General features: G+C 51.6%; 1 protein-coding gene across 1 annotated transcript; it reads right to left on the bottom strand.

The window, feature by feature from the left end:
- Positions 1-10861: 10861 nt before the first annotated feature.
- Positions 10862-15134, bottom strand: HEXIM2 (HEXIM P-TEFb complex subunit 2). The gene is made up of 2 exons (XM_068978426.1): positions 15038-15134; positions 10862-11718 (listed from the first exon to the last, which is right to left on the bottom strand). Exons 1-2 carry the CDS (start codon positions 15107-15109, stop codon positions 10924-10926), a joined length of 867 nt encoding a protein of 288 aa, XP_068834527.1. The 5' UTR covers positions 15110-15134; the 3' UTR covers positions 10862-10923.
- Between the last annotated feature and the right edge of the window lie 800 nt (positions 15135-15934).

The following is a 15934-nucleotide window of genomic DNA, read 5'->3' as shown; positions in this document are numbered from 1 at the left end:
GTGACTTGCCCTCTGCTAGGTGTGGAGGGCACACTGAGTTATCAGGTTTGACCTGATGGCAGAGGGTAGAGAAAAAGGCACAAGGTGGTGTCTTCCTGTCGTAAGCCACGTGGTGGTGGCTAAGGGCATGGATGCTGGAACTGGATCATCTGGGTTCAAGTCCCAGTGCAACCTCTTATGAGCCCATGACATTGGGTAACTTACTTCAGTTTTCTCATCCTGAGAAATGCCCAAGGGGATCAAGTGTGTGATGTAGCGTGTGATGCTCAAACTGGTTGGAATCTAGCGCATGCTGAATATTGTTATTACTTGGGTTATCACTGCTTAATCACAGGACCCTGAGCAAGTCACTCCAAAACTCAGTCTCCCCATCTGTGAAATGGGAACCTCATCATATCATCCAAATAAAGTCATGTGAATGAGAGTGCTTTGAACACACCAGCGTGCTTCGTCAACACGAGGCAGTAGTAGATAAGAAGCTATAGGTCGGGACTGCCCTGGTGGTCCAGTGGTTGACAGTCCATCTTCCAAGGCAGGGGATGCGGGTTCAATCTCTGGTTGGGGAACTAAGCTCTCACATGCTGCAGGGCAGCTAATCCTGTGTGCCACGAACCACAGAGCCCAAAAGCTATGAAACTCACACACTGCAACTAGACAGAAACCCACATGCCGTGATGGAGATTCCATGTGCTGCAAATAAGACTTGATGGAGCCAAAAAGTAAATGAATATTTAAAGAGGGAAAAAAAGCTATAGGTCAAAATAAAGAGCACAGGAGAAGGTAAGTGCCATGAGGGCAGGGGCTGTGTCCATCCAGCTCACTGTGCTATGCCCAACGCCTGGCATGGTGCCCAGCACAGCACAGAAACCCACGGTTACGGACTAACTTGAGTCCCTCCTACAAAAAAGACATGCTGAGGGACTTCCTCGGTGGTCCAGTGTTTAAGAATCTGCCTTGCAATGCAAGGGGACACGGGTTCAATCCCTGGTCAGGAACTAAGATCCCACATCCTGAGGAGCAATGAAGGCCATGCTGGAGACCGAAGATTTTGCATGACGCAATGAAGATCGCATGTACCACAATAGCCAAAATAAGTAAATATTAAAAAATAAAGTAAAAGGAAGTAAATCTTAAGAGAGAGAGAGAGATGCTGAAGTCCTAACCCCCAATATCTCAAAATGCAACCGTATTTGGAAATAGGGCTTTTTTTCTTGGCTGTGGTAGGCCTTCACCGCTGCACGGGCTTTTCTCTAGCTGCAGTGAGCAGGCACCACTCTCCACTTGGGGTGCAGCGGCTTCTCACTGCAGAGGTTTCTCTTGTCGGGGAGCATGGGTTCTAGGTGCGCAAGCTTCAGTAGTTGCGTAAGCTTCAATAGTTGCATCTCTCGGGCTCTAGAGCACAGGCTCAGTAGTTGTGGTGCACGGGCTTAGTTGCTCCGTGACATGTGGGATCTTTCCAGATCAGGGATCAAATCAGTGTTTCCTGCATTGGCAGGCAGATTCTTTACCACTGAGCCACCAGGGAAGTCCGGAAATAGGGTCTTTACAAAGGTAATCAAGCTAAAATGAGGTTATCAGGGTGGGCTCTCATTCAACAAGACTTGTGTCCTTATAAAAGGGGGACATTTGGACACTGAGACAGGCACACAGAGGGAAGATGGAGAATTGGACAGATGTACCTACAAGCCCTGTGAGCAAAGGGTCCAACTCTTTGCGACTCTATGGACCGCCAGAACCTAAGAAGAGTCAAGAAAGGCTTCTTCCCCTACAAATTTCAGAGGGAGCCTGGCCTGCCCACACCTTGACTGCAGACCACCACTAGCCTCCAGAGCTGTAAGACATTACAGTATCTAGCCACCCAGCTCATGGTACTTTGTTATGGCAGCTCTAGAAGACGAATGCACCCAGCAAACGTCTGTTGGATCAACAAATGGTGCTTCTAGTGAGACAGGACATCTCTTCATCAGCAGAGGAGGAGGCATGTGTGCAGACAGGTGATGGGGAAGGTGCCTCTCCTCTTCTGCCGTGGGTGGGGAGCAGCAGTGGATAGTCCAAGAAGCACAGACTCTTCATCTCTGCACAGGAGAAGCCCACCTGGCCCAAATGAACCCCCCTACCCAGCCTCCAAATGGCCTCCTCCCCCTCCCTCTGCTCCAGGGAAGCCAGAAAAAAAGGGGGCAGGAGATAATCAATAAGCCACTAAAAAAGGAAGCAAGGAGAGCATTTGATCCTGAAACTCCCTGCAGACTCATACACAACACCTGCTCACAGACAGATATCTCTATGTAAGCCCCAGTACAGAGCTCCCACCCCACCCTGGCCCAGATAGGCAGAAGCATCATCACACACAAACCACAGGTGGTTGTATTGCTGTGAATGTGAGGCAATGGTTCTTTGCCAGGTAGAATTTTCAGAATCTGATGGCTGGAGGGCCCCTCAGCGTACTTTCTGGTCTCACTTTCTGCCTTTCCTCATGAGCCCTGGCACATCCCATGATGGAAGCTGCAAGTCTCTGAAACAGTTTGACCCCACCCACCCCTGCTGATCAGTGGAAATTCCTTCTTCTGCCCATCCCCAGGTCTGCCCTTCAAGGCTCCCCCGAACACCAACTCACTGTTTCGCATCTGCATATTGGAGATCATGCTATCTTGGAGTCCTCCTAGGGATGTGGGCAGGTGACAAGCACCCACATGCCTAACCAAGATGAGCTGGGCAGAGAGGATATTCAGAGTTCTTAGAACTCTGGTTCTCAGCTCTCTTGCTGAACCTATGCAACCCCCTTGAAAGCCTTAAAAGCTCCAGTGCCTAGAAGTTCCCTGGTGGTCCAGTGGTTAAGAGGCTGTGCTTGCACTGCAAGGGGCAGAGCTTCCATCGCTGATTGGGGAACTAAGATCCCGCATGCCACACATCATGGCCAAAATAAATACATAAATAAAATTTCAAAACCTTTCCAGTGCCTGTGGCTCAGTGGTAAAGAATCTGCCTGCCAATGTAGGAGACTCAGATTCAATCCCTGGGTCAGGAAGCGCCCCTGGAAAAGGAAATGGCAACCTATTCTAGCTTGGGAAATCCCATGGACAGAGGACACTGGTGAGCTATAGTCCATGGGGTTACAAAGAGTCAGGCATGACTTAGGGACTAAATAATAACAAATGCCTGGGCTGCACCCCAGAGGAACTAAATCAGAAATCCCAGGGGTGGCACCCAGTCGTCATCGGAACTCTGAAAAATTTTCCCAGGCGATTCCCATGGGCCGTCAGTTGAGAAGCAACAATTTTTTGGACAAAGGAGTTCTGTAAGGAGAGGGAACCTGGGGTCCAGCTGGATGGAAACCAGCAGGGGAGCAATCTTATCAAAAGGCTTCTAGAAAAGAAGAATGGTAGTTGCCAGGGGCAGGGGGGGAAGGGGTTATTGTTTACTGGGTAGAGTCTCAGCTTGGGAAGTTGAAAAGGAAAATGTTCTGGAGATGGATGGTGGAGGTGGCTGCCCAACAACACGAATGTACTTAATACCACTGAACTGCGCACTTAAAAATGGTTAAAGACGGTAAGACAGGGTCACAGGTTTAGAAAGATATTTAATTCAGCCTGAAGATAGGATATTAAATAAGGTAATGTCTAGAACTCTCTCACATGCTTGCTTCCTTCCACAATACCTGTATCTGTGCCAATATTTGCATATCTATCTATATCTTTATATACAGATATTCAATACATAAAGATATGCTTTGGGGAGAGGAGCCGAACATGCTGCTCTTTTTAAAACTATACCATTAATTTATTTGGCTGCATCGGGTCTTAGCTGTGGCACACGGGATGTTCCTTGTGGTGCATTCGCCCAGGGACTCTAGGGCAGGAGGGATCAGTAGTTCCAGCCCACAGGGAGGATAACCAAGTGTGGCATATGGTATCTTAACTCCCTGACCAGAGGTTGAAGCCACGTTCCCTGCATTGGAAGGTGGATTCTTAACCACTGGACCACCAGGGAAGTCCTCAGTCATGCTGCTTTTGAATGTACTCTAGAAAAAAATTTAAATCTAAGAATTTCCAATACTTTGGCCACCTGATGCAAAGAGCTGACTCATTAGAAAAGACCCCGATGCTGGAAAAGACTGAAGCCAGGAGGAGATGGGGATGACAGAGGATGAGATGGTTGGATGGCATCACTGACTCAATAGACATGAGCTTGAGCAAGCTCCAGGAGATGGTGAAGGAGAGGCAAGTGTGGCGTGCTGCAGTCCATGGGGTCACAAAGAGTCAGACAAGACTGAGTGACTGAACAACAGCAAAGAATATCCAGGAATCTTCATTGAAAGAAGGGTAAGGAGAAAGAATAGAGCTATCAGACATTAAAGATATTAAGTAGCAATCAGATTTTTTTTAACGTGACTGGTTTATCAACAAGTGAATTAGTGGAAGAGAAAATTCACACGTGCTTTTGTGAAGGTATTTTATGACAAAGACAGAAGTTCGAATTGTGATGAAAATAATTTTTCAATAGTGTGAAGATGTGGGGAATTCATCTGGTGGAAGAGGAGGGAGTTAAAAATAAGGCCTCTAGCATCTGCAGCCTGGGGTTGAAGTGGGGAGAGACGACTGAGGAGAGGAAGCTGAGGGGGGCCCTGGGAGTGGGGTGAGTCCACCCACAACTGATGTGGGTTACAAGTGAGGAAAAGATGCTGTTTATCAAAGGGCCCAAGAGGGAAATTGTTGAGGCTGGGACAGAGAAGCTGAGGAAGGGAGGTCTAGCTGGGGAGGACGGAGGGGCCAACAGTAAGAAAAGAAGGCAGCCAGCTGAACAGGCACCGGGTTTGGTTCTGGGCATGGCTGTGAGAGAGCTTGCAGCTTCCCCGTGTCCTCACTCAATGATAAAGGAGCCTGATGGCTGGCTGGCCTAAGGAGCACCCCACAGAGGACTCTGTGGGCCTAAGGAGCACCCCACAGAGGATCAAGAGCCAGGACAGGGACTTCTCTGATGCTCCCGTAGTTAAGACTCCAGGCTCCCAGTGCAGGGGGCCCAGGGTTCAGTCCCTGGTCAACGAACTAGATCCTCTGTGCCAAAACTAAGGATCTCCCAGGCTGCCACTGAGACCCAGTGCAGCCAAATATTTAAATAAAAGAGAGAGAGAGAGAGAAAGACAGACAGAACAGATAAAAGGTCCCAAACGACTGGGTGTGGCTGAGTCCAGCCCTGGACACCTTCACAATGTCTCCTCACAGCTTAGTCCCTTGGGAACTTCCTCTTCAAGCCACTGGACTAGGGACAGAGCAGGGGAGGGGGCCCTGCCTGGTTGTCCTGAGGAAGGAGACAGCAGGCGTCCAGAGGGCTGGTCTGGGCGTTTCCATCTTGGAAGCATTCCGGGGTTGGGGGGAGTCTCTCTGGCAGGTGGTCTCTGGAATGTCCAGGCCCGCAGGCAGCCGGGACACAGCGGCCAACTGGGGAACCAGCTGCTCAGTCTGGCCCCTGCCAGGCCAGCCCTGTGTAGTCCCTTCCCTCCCCTAGACCCACAAGCTCCTTTCTCTTTGAGGGGGCAGGGATATAGGTTCAACCAGGGAGAAATAGGTGAACTGAGCTCTGTGGAAGGCAACAATCATATATCCCTCATTCGAGGAGACGGGAGAGAGCCTTTTCACACACACCTGCCTTAAAGACTCGGGATCCAGGCAACCCCTTGGTCCCAACAGGAGCTGTCATCCTAGGGAGGCCAGTGGAGGACAAAGATGAGGCAAGAGGGGAGAGAGGAACTCCCAAGAACCACCTTGGTTTATGTGGTTTAGTGGCTAAGTTATGCCTGACTCTTGGTGACACCATGGACTGTAGCCTGAGGCTCCTCTGTCCATGGGATTTCCCAGGCAAGAATACTGGAGTAGGTTGCCATTTCCTCCTCCAGGGGATCTTTCCCACCCAGGGATCGAACCAGGGTCTCCTGCATTGCAGGTGGATTTTTTTTTTTACCAAGAATTTACCAAGAATCACTTTGGACTGGAGCTATTCACTTCAGGATTACACAGTGTTCCACAATGTAGTAAAATTTGTAGCTGCTCCCATTTGAGAGCACCTCCCACACAGCTGGCCTTTCGCTAAGCCCTTAACTTGCTTTATCTCTTTGAAGACAGGAGGACACTGTGGTCAAAAGTTCCAGAACACAAACAGACTGAACCGGCTGCCACTCCAGTGCAGCAGGAGTTGTGTGGCCTTGGGCAAGTTTCTCAACCTCTCAGACCTGAAGTTTCCTCATCTCATGCCTCTGACCCCAAACTCTGAGGTATTACACTGTCCCCTGGGGCCATCTTCACTGCCTGGGCCTGGCAGGAAGGAGCCAAGAGGATCAAAAAGGAATATTTTTCAGATCAGGCTCCACAATCCAGACAGAATCCTTCAGACAAGGGTATGATCTGAAGGCTGAGGATACTAGACTGGCCTGAAGTCCCTCAGCTCCGTGAACAGGGGAGGGGAGGCCCCTGAATTAGAAGCAGAACTAGGGTCTATCACAGACCTTGGGGGGTTTCCCAGGTGGCTCAGTGGTAAAGAATCTGCCTGCCAATGCAGGACACACAGGTGATGTGGGTTCAGTCCCTGGTTCAGGACGATCTCCTGGAGGCGGAAATGGCAACCCATGCCAGTATTCTTGCCTGGAAAATCCCAGGGACAGAGGAGCCTGGCGGGCTTCAGTCCATGGGGTCACAAAGAGTCGGACATGACTGAGCACGCACACAGGCCTTGGGACTCCTGGTCCAGTGCTCCCTCGACAATAGGCCCTCAGAGAATCTGCTTTTGACATACAGGCCCCAGGCGACTAGGTTTTTCCTCTTTTCTCTACCCCAGAATACCCAGAATAAGTAAATCCATAGTCAGAAGGCAGATAGGTGGTTGCCCGGGCTGGAGAATGGCAGGAATGGGTAGGGGGCTTCCTTTGGGGTTGATGATGTTTGGAACTATTGTAGATGGAGGTGGCAGTTGTATACATTGGGAAGGTCCTTAGTGCCACTGAATTGTTCTCTTTAAAATGGTTGATTCTATGTTAGGTGAATTTCACCTCGATTAAAAATAAGGGTGCCTGGGCTTCCCTGGTGGTCCAGGGGTTGAGAATCCATCTGCCAATGCAGGGGAAACGGGTTTGACCCCTGCTCCAGGACGATTTCACATGCCCAGGGGCAACTAAGCCCGTGTACCACAACTACTGAGCCCATACACCTGGCGCCCACACTCTGCAACAAGAGAAGCCACCACAGTGAGAAGTCTGTGCACTGCAGCCAGCAAGTAGCCCCATTCGCTGCAACTAAGGAAAGCCCTCGTGAAGCAACGAAGACCCATTGCAGCTAAAATAAAATAATTATTTTTTTAAAAAGGGTGCCTGGGGAATTCCGCAGTGGTCCATTGGTTAGGACTCTGCACTTTCACTGCTAAGGGTGCAGGTTCGATTCCTGGTCAGGGAACTAAGATCCCACAAGCCATTAAGGCGCAGGCAATAAATAAATAAATACAATAAATTTAAAAACCATAAGGGTTCCTATAGGTAAGAGATTATAGGAAGAGCAGGCAAGTGCCAAGGGGGGAAGGGAAGGTGAAGGAGTGCCTGAGCTGTGAGGGAGGGAGAAGGATGTTGGAGAGTTACAGAAACAGGGGCATTTGCTGTGGGGGAAAGGCTTGAGGGAGGGGGCTTTCCTAGGCTGCCAGGGGAGGTGGTCTGGAGAATGTAGTTGGTTGAGGAAGCAGAGCTGGATCCTGTAAACTTGGGAGCCACTGCCCTTTAGAGGTAGGAGGGAGAACCAGGAGAGGGAGTCGGGCAGGCGTTTTGAGCGTTTGCTTCCTCTCAGACTTTAGACTGGAAGCTCCTGGGGGTGGGGGCAGGGACCTCATCTTCGCTGTTTTTAATTTTCCGAGCAGAACGTCATCAAGGTAGGCAATTCCTTTAGAAACCCTGACACCAATGGAATGAAACCAAACACATTAAGCAACAGGAAGATCACCCACCGCCCACCCACACCCTCACCGGGGAAGTGAGGCTGACACTGGGCTGAATGCGGGGTGCCACCTCCAAGCAGCAGGGGCCTCCCGAGACTTCCCAGGGCCAAGAGGCTACCCCTCACCCCTTGCAGGCCCCAGAGCCCCCAGAGGGCAGCACCCACCGAGGGTCTGGGATGGGGGAAGGGGCTGGCTGAGCACCTTGGGCTCCTTTGTCAGACCCAGGAAGGAGAGTGGGGGCAGCTACAGGAAGCAGGGGGGTGAGGAGCTCCCTCCAGAATCTATCCCCCCACTTCCCTCCCCTCCGGCTTTGCACAGCTCCTGCACATGCTCAGTGTGCCCTTGAATTGGGTTGGCTAGGGGAGGGCATTGACTGGCACCCCCACTTAAAGGGCCAGTGCCATCCTTGCCCGTGCCCAATGGGGCAATGGGACCTGGTCACCTTCTTCACTCACACTGAACGACTTCATCTTTACCCCCATCCCCCTTTCCTGGCAAGCTCCTCCTGCCCTGTCACCTCTTATTCCCTGACCCCACTGCAGGCCTTGGGTGGGGAAGAAAGAAGGATCCCAGACTAGGGTATGCAGTCTCTCCTGGGAACTACCTGCCCCTCTGGGCCTCCCTCCCCCAACCCAGGAGACAGAGAAGGTCCTGGAAAGCAAATGAGCTGGAGGGAATGAGGCCCTGGGCATCTGCTCTGGAAAGGCCTGCGGAGGAGAAAGGAGTGTCCAGGCCCAGCTTGCCCAGCAAACAGGGTGATGGGGGCTGTAACCTGGAGCTTCCTCACTGAAGTGGGCTCCTAGGAGAGGGAAAAGCAGGGAGGCAACAAGAAACCACAGCACAGAGCTGGCTCCACTCAGTGCTGAGGGTTAGGGGCACTGAGGTCAGGGACCCTGATGTGGGTAGGGAGCGATACTGACTCTTCACCAGTCCTTCTCAGCCCCTCCTGACACTCTCCCAGTTCACATCCTTCTCCTTTTTTTTTTTTTTTTTTTTTCTGTTTTCTTGCCCAATCCTGGGCCCCACTAGCCTTGGAAAAATTATCCCACCTCAGTGTGACCCTGACCCAGAGCCCTTCAACCATTGTGTATGTGTGTTGGTATTATGGCTTTTCGGTCTCCAGGCTCCTCAGCTCCTTGGCTGAGAAAGGCCAAACTCTTCACCTGTCCCCTCCCCCCATGTGCAACTCCTGCCCGCTCAGGGACACACCCCCAGCACCCTCTCCCTCGACACTCCCACACCCCTCCCCCTCCCCTCAGTCCTCTGAAATCTTTTCTCCCCTCCTAGTTACTTTTACACACACACACACACACACACACACTCACTCACACACAGAGGCCTCCCAGCGGGTAAACAACTCTGTCCTGGCCCTGGCCCTCCCTTTTCCTTCTGGCTCCATGCTGAGGAATGCAGCCGCTGGGAGGCTGCCTGCACCCGGGCCTTCAGGTCCTTGGCTAGCACCCCTACAGGGGAAGGCCAGCCTAGGGCCAGCTTTCCTGGAACCCAAAAGCGGCTTCCTCTCTGAGCCTAGGGCTTTCCGTCTGCAAAGTGGAAACGATCATTCCTCCAGACCTCTCCTGACAGAGCTGTCTGGGGTCAAAGGAGAAAGGGCTAAGACTCTCAGCCAGGGCTGGGTCGGGGGAGACCCCAAAGATGGGAGATTCTGCCCTCGTAAAAACCCATCCCTTCCTAGAATCTGTGCTGGTCTTGCTTCTGGTAGAAGACGCTGGCGAGGCCTGGGTGTGGCAGGGTAGAAATGAAAGTTATCCTGGCAACACACAGGGTTTGTCAACATTTCCATCCCAGCAGCTCCCAGGCCTGAGCCCTTCTCTCCCTCAACGTGGCCTGTCAAGATGAGTTTTCCTGAAACGGAGGTTAGGCTGGGCCAGCCAAGCTTCCACCACTCCCTGAGCACCATGGCAGAGCCAACACACACTGGTTGACTAACTTCCCCTCCACCACCGCAGCCTGACACTCTGCAGCCACAAGAACAAGGGTGGGTCTGAGTGTGAGGGGGTGTGTGAGCTAGCTTCAGAGCCCATACTGCTGGTGTGTTGGTGGCAGATCCGGGCTGACTCAGCTCTCTATTAGACAGACAGGTGAGGGGCTCACCTCCAAGGGAATTAACCACACAGGTGATTAGGCTAAAGGAGCAGGGATGCACAGGTGCACAGCAGGCCTCCAGCTCTGCTAAGGATCAATCCCCTGTCCAACCAGCCTTGGGGTTATTTTCCATCAGGAGAAAATCTCCCTTGAGCGCTTACGTGTTAGTGCCCTTCTCGGAGGTCAGAGGGCAAACCTGACAACTCACCTCCTGCCTAAGGGCCAGCTGAGAGATGTAGGGGGCAGTTAGGGTGACTGTTAAAGGACAAGGAGACACCTTGTCTAGCCCAGCCCTCTGCACTGTGGAAAGAATAGGGAAAACACAGGGAGCCTGGGAATAAACCCTGAAGAAACCTTGAGCCCAGGCCTTTCTCCTCCAGGGAAACTTCCAGTTCCTCAAGGCAATCTGGCATCTTAAGTCAGGCTCTGGCTGAACCTGGTGGTTCCCTCCTCCTCTGCCTTCCCCTCTCTAAAACCTTCAGAGCAGTTGATGGCTCCTGGATACATGGAGCAGATTTCAGGCAACCAAGACCCAGAAAGGCCCCCAGGGCAGGGGTCTCCCGGGCTTGGGGCAGCCCCAGGCCTTTCTGGGAAGAACAGGCTTTGATTCTTTCTCACAGCAGCCCTAGTGAAACCAATGCCAGTCACTCCCATGTGATCTCACCAAAATCATTTAATTCCTTTGTGAAAAGTAACAGGACATCCAAGAACAACTTGGGGCCATGACAAGGTAGAACCCTGAGCCTGTACTGGCTGTTCTCAGGGAGAGCAGGGGGACTGAGACTCGTCTCCCTGAGACTCAGCTGGCCTGAGGGTACACTCCTTGAGTCAGCCTGGCTGGGGCAGGGGGCACCCCTAGCTGCCCAGCTGCCCACCACGGCGGCCGCCTTCTCGGTTCCACATCTCATTCTCCTGCCGAAGTTGCTGGTTCTCCGTCCGGAGCCTCTCTACCTCAGCGGCCAGTTCCTCCACTTGGTAACAGGGGCGCCAGCTGGTGCATTCCCGCAGCTGCCGCAGCCTCCTCATCTCCTCCTCGGCCTGGGACAGCCGCCTCTCCAGATCCAGGTAGTCTTGCACCAGTTCCTCCTTGCTGCGGCCCTGCAGGCTCTCGGCGTGATACCGCTCGTAGGCCTCGGAGAAATCCTTCTGCTGGAACTCCCCATGAGCGCGGCCTTGCGCGTCACTGTCCCCGGCCTCACTCTCCCCGCTGGAGCCTGGGTGGGAGGCCCCCTGGGGCACATCGAGGTTGGGCTCCTCGGGGTCTCGGTCGTTCATCAGGAACTGGGTAGTATTGTAGGGTGCCACGGGCTGGCCTTTAGCGAACATCTCCTCTCGGACCCGGGAGGCCCGCTGGCTCTGCCTCTCATCCCGCTGTTGCTTCTCAGCCCAGCTGAGCTCCAAATAGGGCCGCCAGTGCCGCTTGCGCTTTGAAGGCCGCCGGCGGTGTTTCTTCCGGGCCAGCATGGCCTCTGCGGAACAGGCCCCTGGGCTCTGGGCCTGGGGACTCCTACCACTCCAGCCCAGGCCACCACCAGCCCCAGGAGGGTCTTCCTCCTCTGAGTGGCTCTCCATCCGAGGGGTCAGGGGCCGGGAACCTCCAGGGTCATGAAGCTCAGGGGATGTTCGGGGGCTCCCACAAGTGCCAGAGATCTGAAGAGAGAGGACAAAGGAGGACGGATCACAGACGGTCTCTCCCCAGTGGTGGAATCCTTCTCTGTTCACCCAGCCTGAATCCAACCTCACACACCCAGCTCACTTGGTCCCTCTCTAGCCTCAGACCTTCTACAACCATCTGTCAGTTTATGGGCTTACCTGTCTACTATCTGTCCACTAACCCTACCCCAAGCAAACCCATGGGGAGAGCCAGAATCTTGCCTGCGTATCTCACTCTGTAATTTCAATACCTGCAACAGTATCTAGCATAAACATTCATTCAATAAATACTCTGAAACAGGACGGGAAGTTGCTCATGATGTATTTGCTCGATCCGAAGCCCAAACAGCACTTGCTCTTCCCTCTTTAGAAAGTTTCTCTTACGTGGATGGACCCAGAAATTATTATACTGAGTGAAGCAAGTTAGAGGAGAAATATCATATGACACCCCTTATATGTGCAATCTAGAAAGGAATGATACAAGTGAACTTACCTAGAAAACAGAAACAGACTCATAGACTTAGCAAAAGAACTTTTGGTTGCTGTGGGAAGGATAATAGGGAGGGATAGTAAGGAGTTTGGAATGGACATGTATACATGGCTATATTTAAAATGGATAACCAATAAGGACCTACTGTCCAGCACACAGAATTCTGCTCAATGTTATGTGGCAGCTTGGATGCTAGGGGAGTTTGGGGGAGAATGGATACACGCATACGAATGCCTTGGGCGTGCTTAGTCGCTCAGTTATGCCCAACTCTCTGCGACCCCGTGGACTGTGGACCACCAGACTCCTCTGTCCATAGGATTTTTCAGGCAAGAATACTGGAGTGGGTTGCCATTTCTTTCTCCAGATTTTCCCGATCCAAGGATCGAACCCATGCCTCCTGTGTCTCCTGCATTGCAGGTGGGTTCCTTACCGCTGAAGTCCAGGTGACACAAGTGGTTAAAAAAAAATCCGCCTGCCAATGCAGGAGGCATAAGAGACGTGGGTTCTATCCCTGGGTCAGGAAGATCCCCTGGAGGAGGGCATGGTCACCCAATCCAGTATTCTTGCCTGAAAAATCCCATGGATGGAGGAGCCATACAGTCACAAACAGCTGAAGACGACTGAAGTGACTTAGCACAGCACACACACATGTATCGCCGAGTCCCTTTGCTACTCACCTGAAACTATCACAACATTTAATCAGCTATATTCCAAAACAAAATTAAAAAAATTTTTAAGAAGAAAATGAAAACTTACCTTTCAGGCAAAGCGAGTTTCCTGGCAAATGACCTGTTATCCCACAGAACCCCCATTCAGAAAGGCCCCAAGCTTAGCACTTTGCTTAATCTCTGCTGTCATTGTCTTGAACTTCTTAGTAATTGTGAATTAGAAGCCCCACAATCTATGTGGCCAATCCCACTTCCAGCTATCTGCATAGCTGATTCTTTTTCGTCCCTTAAGGTTTAGTTCCAACGTTAGCTCTTCAGAGGCCCTCCCTGACCATCCTATCTATGTGGGGACCCCCTCCCCTTCCTAGTGATTCCCTGATATGTGACAGTTAGTGTCCCACTTAGCATTAGCACATTACCATTTACCATCTTTCTCTCCCCTAGAAGAATGGGTCCTGTCTGTTCAGTTCATCACTGTGTCGCTATGCATGGCTCAAGGTGAGTGTTCAATAAATATGTATTTAATGACATATGCCCAGAAGAAGGGGGTGGGGGACCCAAAACATATCAGAACACAAGACTCTCTTTTCTGTCATTCCAGGGTGAACAAAGTGTATTTATTCCAGGCAGAAGTTGGACGGCCAGGAAAGCACTAGGGAGAGGAAAGGCCGATCTCCAGTCTGTAGCCCAGAGAATTCTAGAACTTATCTAAGAGGTGGAAAGGATTCTGTCAAGAGTGTGTGTGTTCAGGGCATCTGTTTATCTCTGTCGTGGTGAGGGTGGGAGTACTGAGTGTGGGGGGAGGGGAATGAATTGCTAGAAGTTTGTGGTTTGGGGAATTCTAATAATAACTACTAGCATTAGAACAGTGTTTTATAATGTTTAACACATTATACATTGTGTTCAGGGATGTCTGAGCATGGGTCTATACAAGCAGAGGGTTTGTCCTGGGAGGTGGACACAGTCCTATAAGAGCTGGAGGTGTGTTAACATGCATTTGGGAGACCCCAAAGTCCTCTTCATAATTTGGGATGGGGTATTTTGGGGGTGTGTGTGTGTGTTGTTGGCTGTGTTGTATTTTTACTTTACCTGCAGAGAGAATATCAATCAAGAGTGACAGGCCGTGTCTCCACCAGTGTCTCGAGCCAACTGAGAGCTTCTGCTCCATGCAGGAAGAGGCAAGGCCACTGGGAAGTCCGAGGTGCGGGGCTCACTTGTGTGTGCACAGTCATCCACCCGTTCCCAGCCCTCAGCAAATGTCCTGCAGGAGCTTACCCCCACCCAAGCCAGCCCTGCCCTCAGCCCCACATGCCGCCTCCCTCCTAAAGGCCTATCCCTCTACCACCATTACCACTACTGCAGGTAAGCTGTGTGATCTGGATGAGTCATTTTCCCTCTCTAAACCTCTCTGAACCTGACATGCCATGAACTCCAAGTTAAATAAATCCAGAAAATATACTGGAGGTAGCTAGGTATGGAGGGTCAGAGGGCAAGCATTCCCTCCTTACCTACAGGTAGCTGTGGAATAGGGGAAAAGAATGGGCAAGATGGGGGCAGTGAGACAGCACACAGGTTGGGAGGCTTTGGGCTCCCGCTGTTGATCAGAAGGTGATGTTCTCTGAGGGCCTAATACAATCTGACTCTCCCCTCTCTCCTGGGTGATTTTCTACCCCCTAAACCCAACCTAAATTACAAACCAATGGCTCAAACTCTTCTCCCTGCTTCAGACTTGGTTCTCAGCCTAGACAAAAATGCAAGGCAGGGTTGTGCTGTTTAAGGCCCTAAGCTTAAATCCTAGGTCTTCTGCTTGCTGGCTGCATGATTCTAGAAAAGGCACTTCAGGGGACTTCCCTCACAGTCCATGCTTCCACTGCAGGAGGTGGAGGTTTGATCCCTGGATCCCTGGTTGGGGAACTAAGATAGCAAAGGCTGCCTGGCCCGGGCAAGAGGAGGGGAGGTGTGGAAGTGGGTAAGCATTGACAGAAAAGTGTTTTTTGAGATAGCATCTGGCATATTGCTCAGTGCACAGTAGGGATGGGATTCATTTAAAAAATACTGGTTTCCCAAATCCACCACCACATCTGAGACAAGAAGCCACAATCCCAGTTGGCAGGATCCACCTTCAGGGCACTAAGGTGGTTGGGAGAATGGGGCTTACCTTGGCCTCCTCCAGGGCAGCTGGTGGCAGTTGGTTTGGAGAAGCCACCTTCTTCTGTTCCCAATCTTTCATCAGAGGCCTTTAACTAGTGACACCTGCTTTAAATAACACAAACTTAAATCCAGAAGGAGAATTTTCAGGAGAATTCTGCCTGCCCAGGAAATTTTTACCAAGGCAGCGGCAACCATTTTGTAGCATCAGACCTATACACCCTCATTTTCAAATAAAGGGCCAGAAGGCTGCCTCCACCCTGGTTTTCACACCCCCAAACAAGGAGGGGGTCAAATGGGGATCAGGGAACCATCTTTCCAGCCCTGTTCTTCGGGTCCTAGGCCAGGGCTTACATCTTATTCTGAAAGTCACCGAGGCCAAAGCAAGCAGCTAGGCAGCTACAGAGGAGAACCAAAGAGGGGGAAAAGACAGCCTGGGGAGGGGAATTTATAGCAATGACCTGGAGAGGCAGGGAGTGGAGTGGGTCAGTGGCTCTAACAAGCCTGAGGAGTCCTTTCCCCATTGCCTCCAGAGGCCCCCATCTTGACTGCAGCCCCCCACCTCCATTCCGCGCTGGGCTCCAGAAGTCAACGCCCCAAGAGACACGATTGAGACCTGGGCCCAGCCTGGGACTAAGGCCCTTTCCTCTACAGGGTTTGGCCGGCTTCCCTCCTCCTTTTCAATGGGAAACCAAAGAAAGGGGCAGTGATGTCTTCGTGCTATAGACAGCTGGGAAGGAAAGCCAACTGGGATAAGGATAGATTCCTTGGGAAAAAAATGATCCGGGAAGGAGATTTTGCAAAGGCAGAACTGACCTATTTGCTGTCAGGGGCTATGCACAGGACTACGTCTGTGTGTCTTTCTGTGCGACCGCCTGTCTGTGCAATTCCAACGCCTCAGACCTAC

Source organism: Capricornis sumatraensis, chromosome 8 (genome assembly GCF_032405125.1).
Source record: "Capricornis sumatraensis isolate serow.1 chromosome 8, serow.2, whole genome shotgun sequence".
Classification (NCBI taxonomy): Eukaryota; Metazoa; Chordata; class Mammalia; order Artiodactyla; family Bovidae; genus Capricornis; species Capricornis sumatraensis.
This window is presented reverse-complemented; position numbering and strand designations above follow the sequence as displayed.

What these genes read in the sequence shown, in the direction of transcription:
- HEXIM2 (XM_068978426.1), bottom strand. Translation starts at nt 15,109, where the DNA reads ATGAAAGATTGGGAACAGAAGAAGGTGGCTTCTCCAAACCAACTGCCA. An exon ending in CTGCCCTGGAGGAGGCCAAG is followed by an intron (nt 11,719 to 15,037) that starts GTAAGCCCCATT and finishes CTCTCTCTTCAG; the next exon opens with ATCTCTGGCACTTGTGGGAG.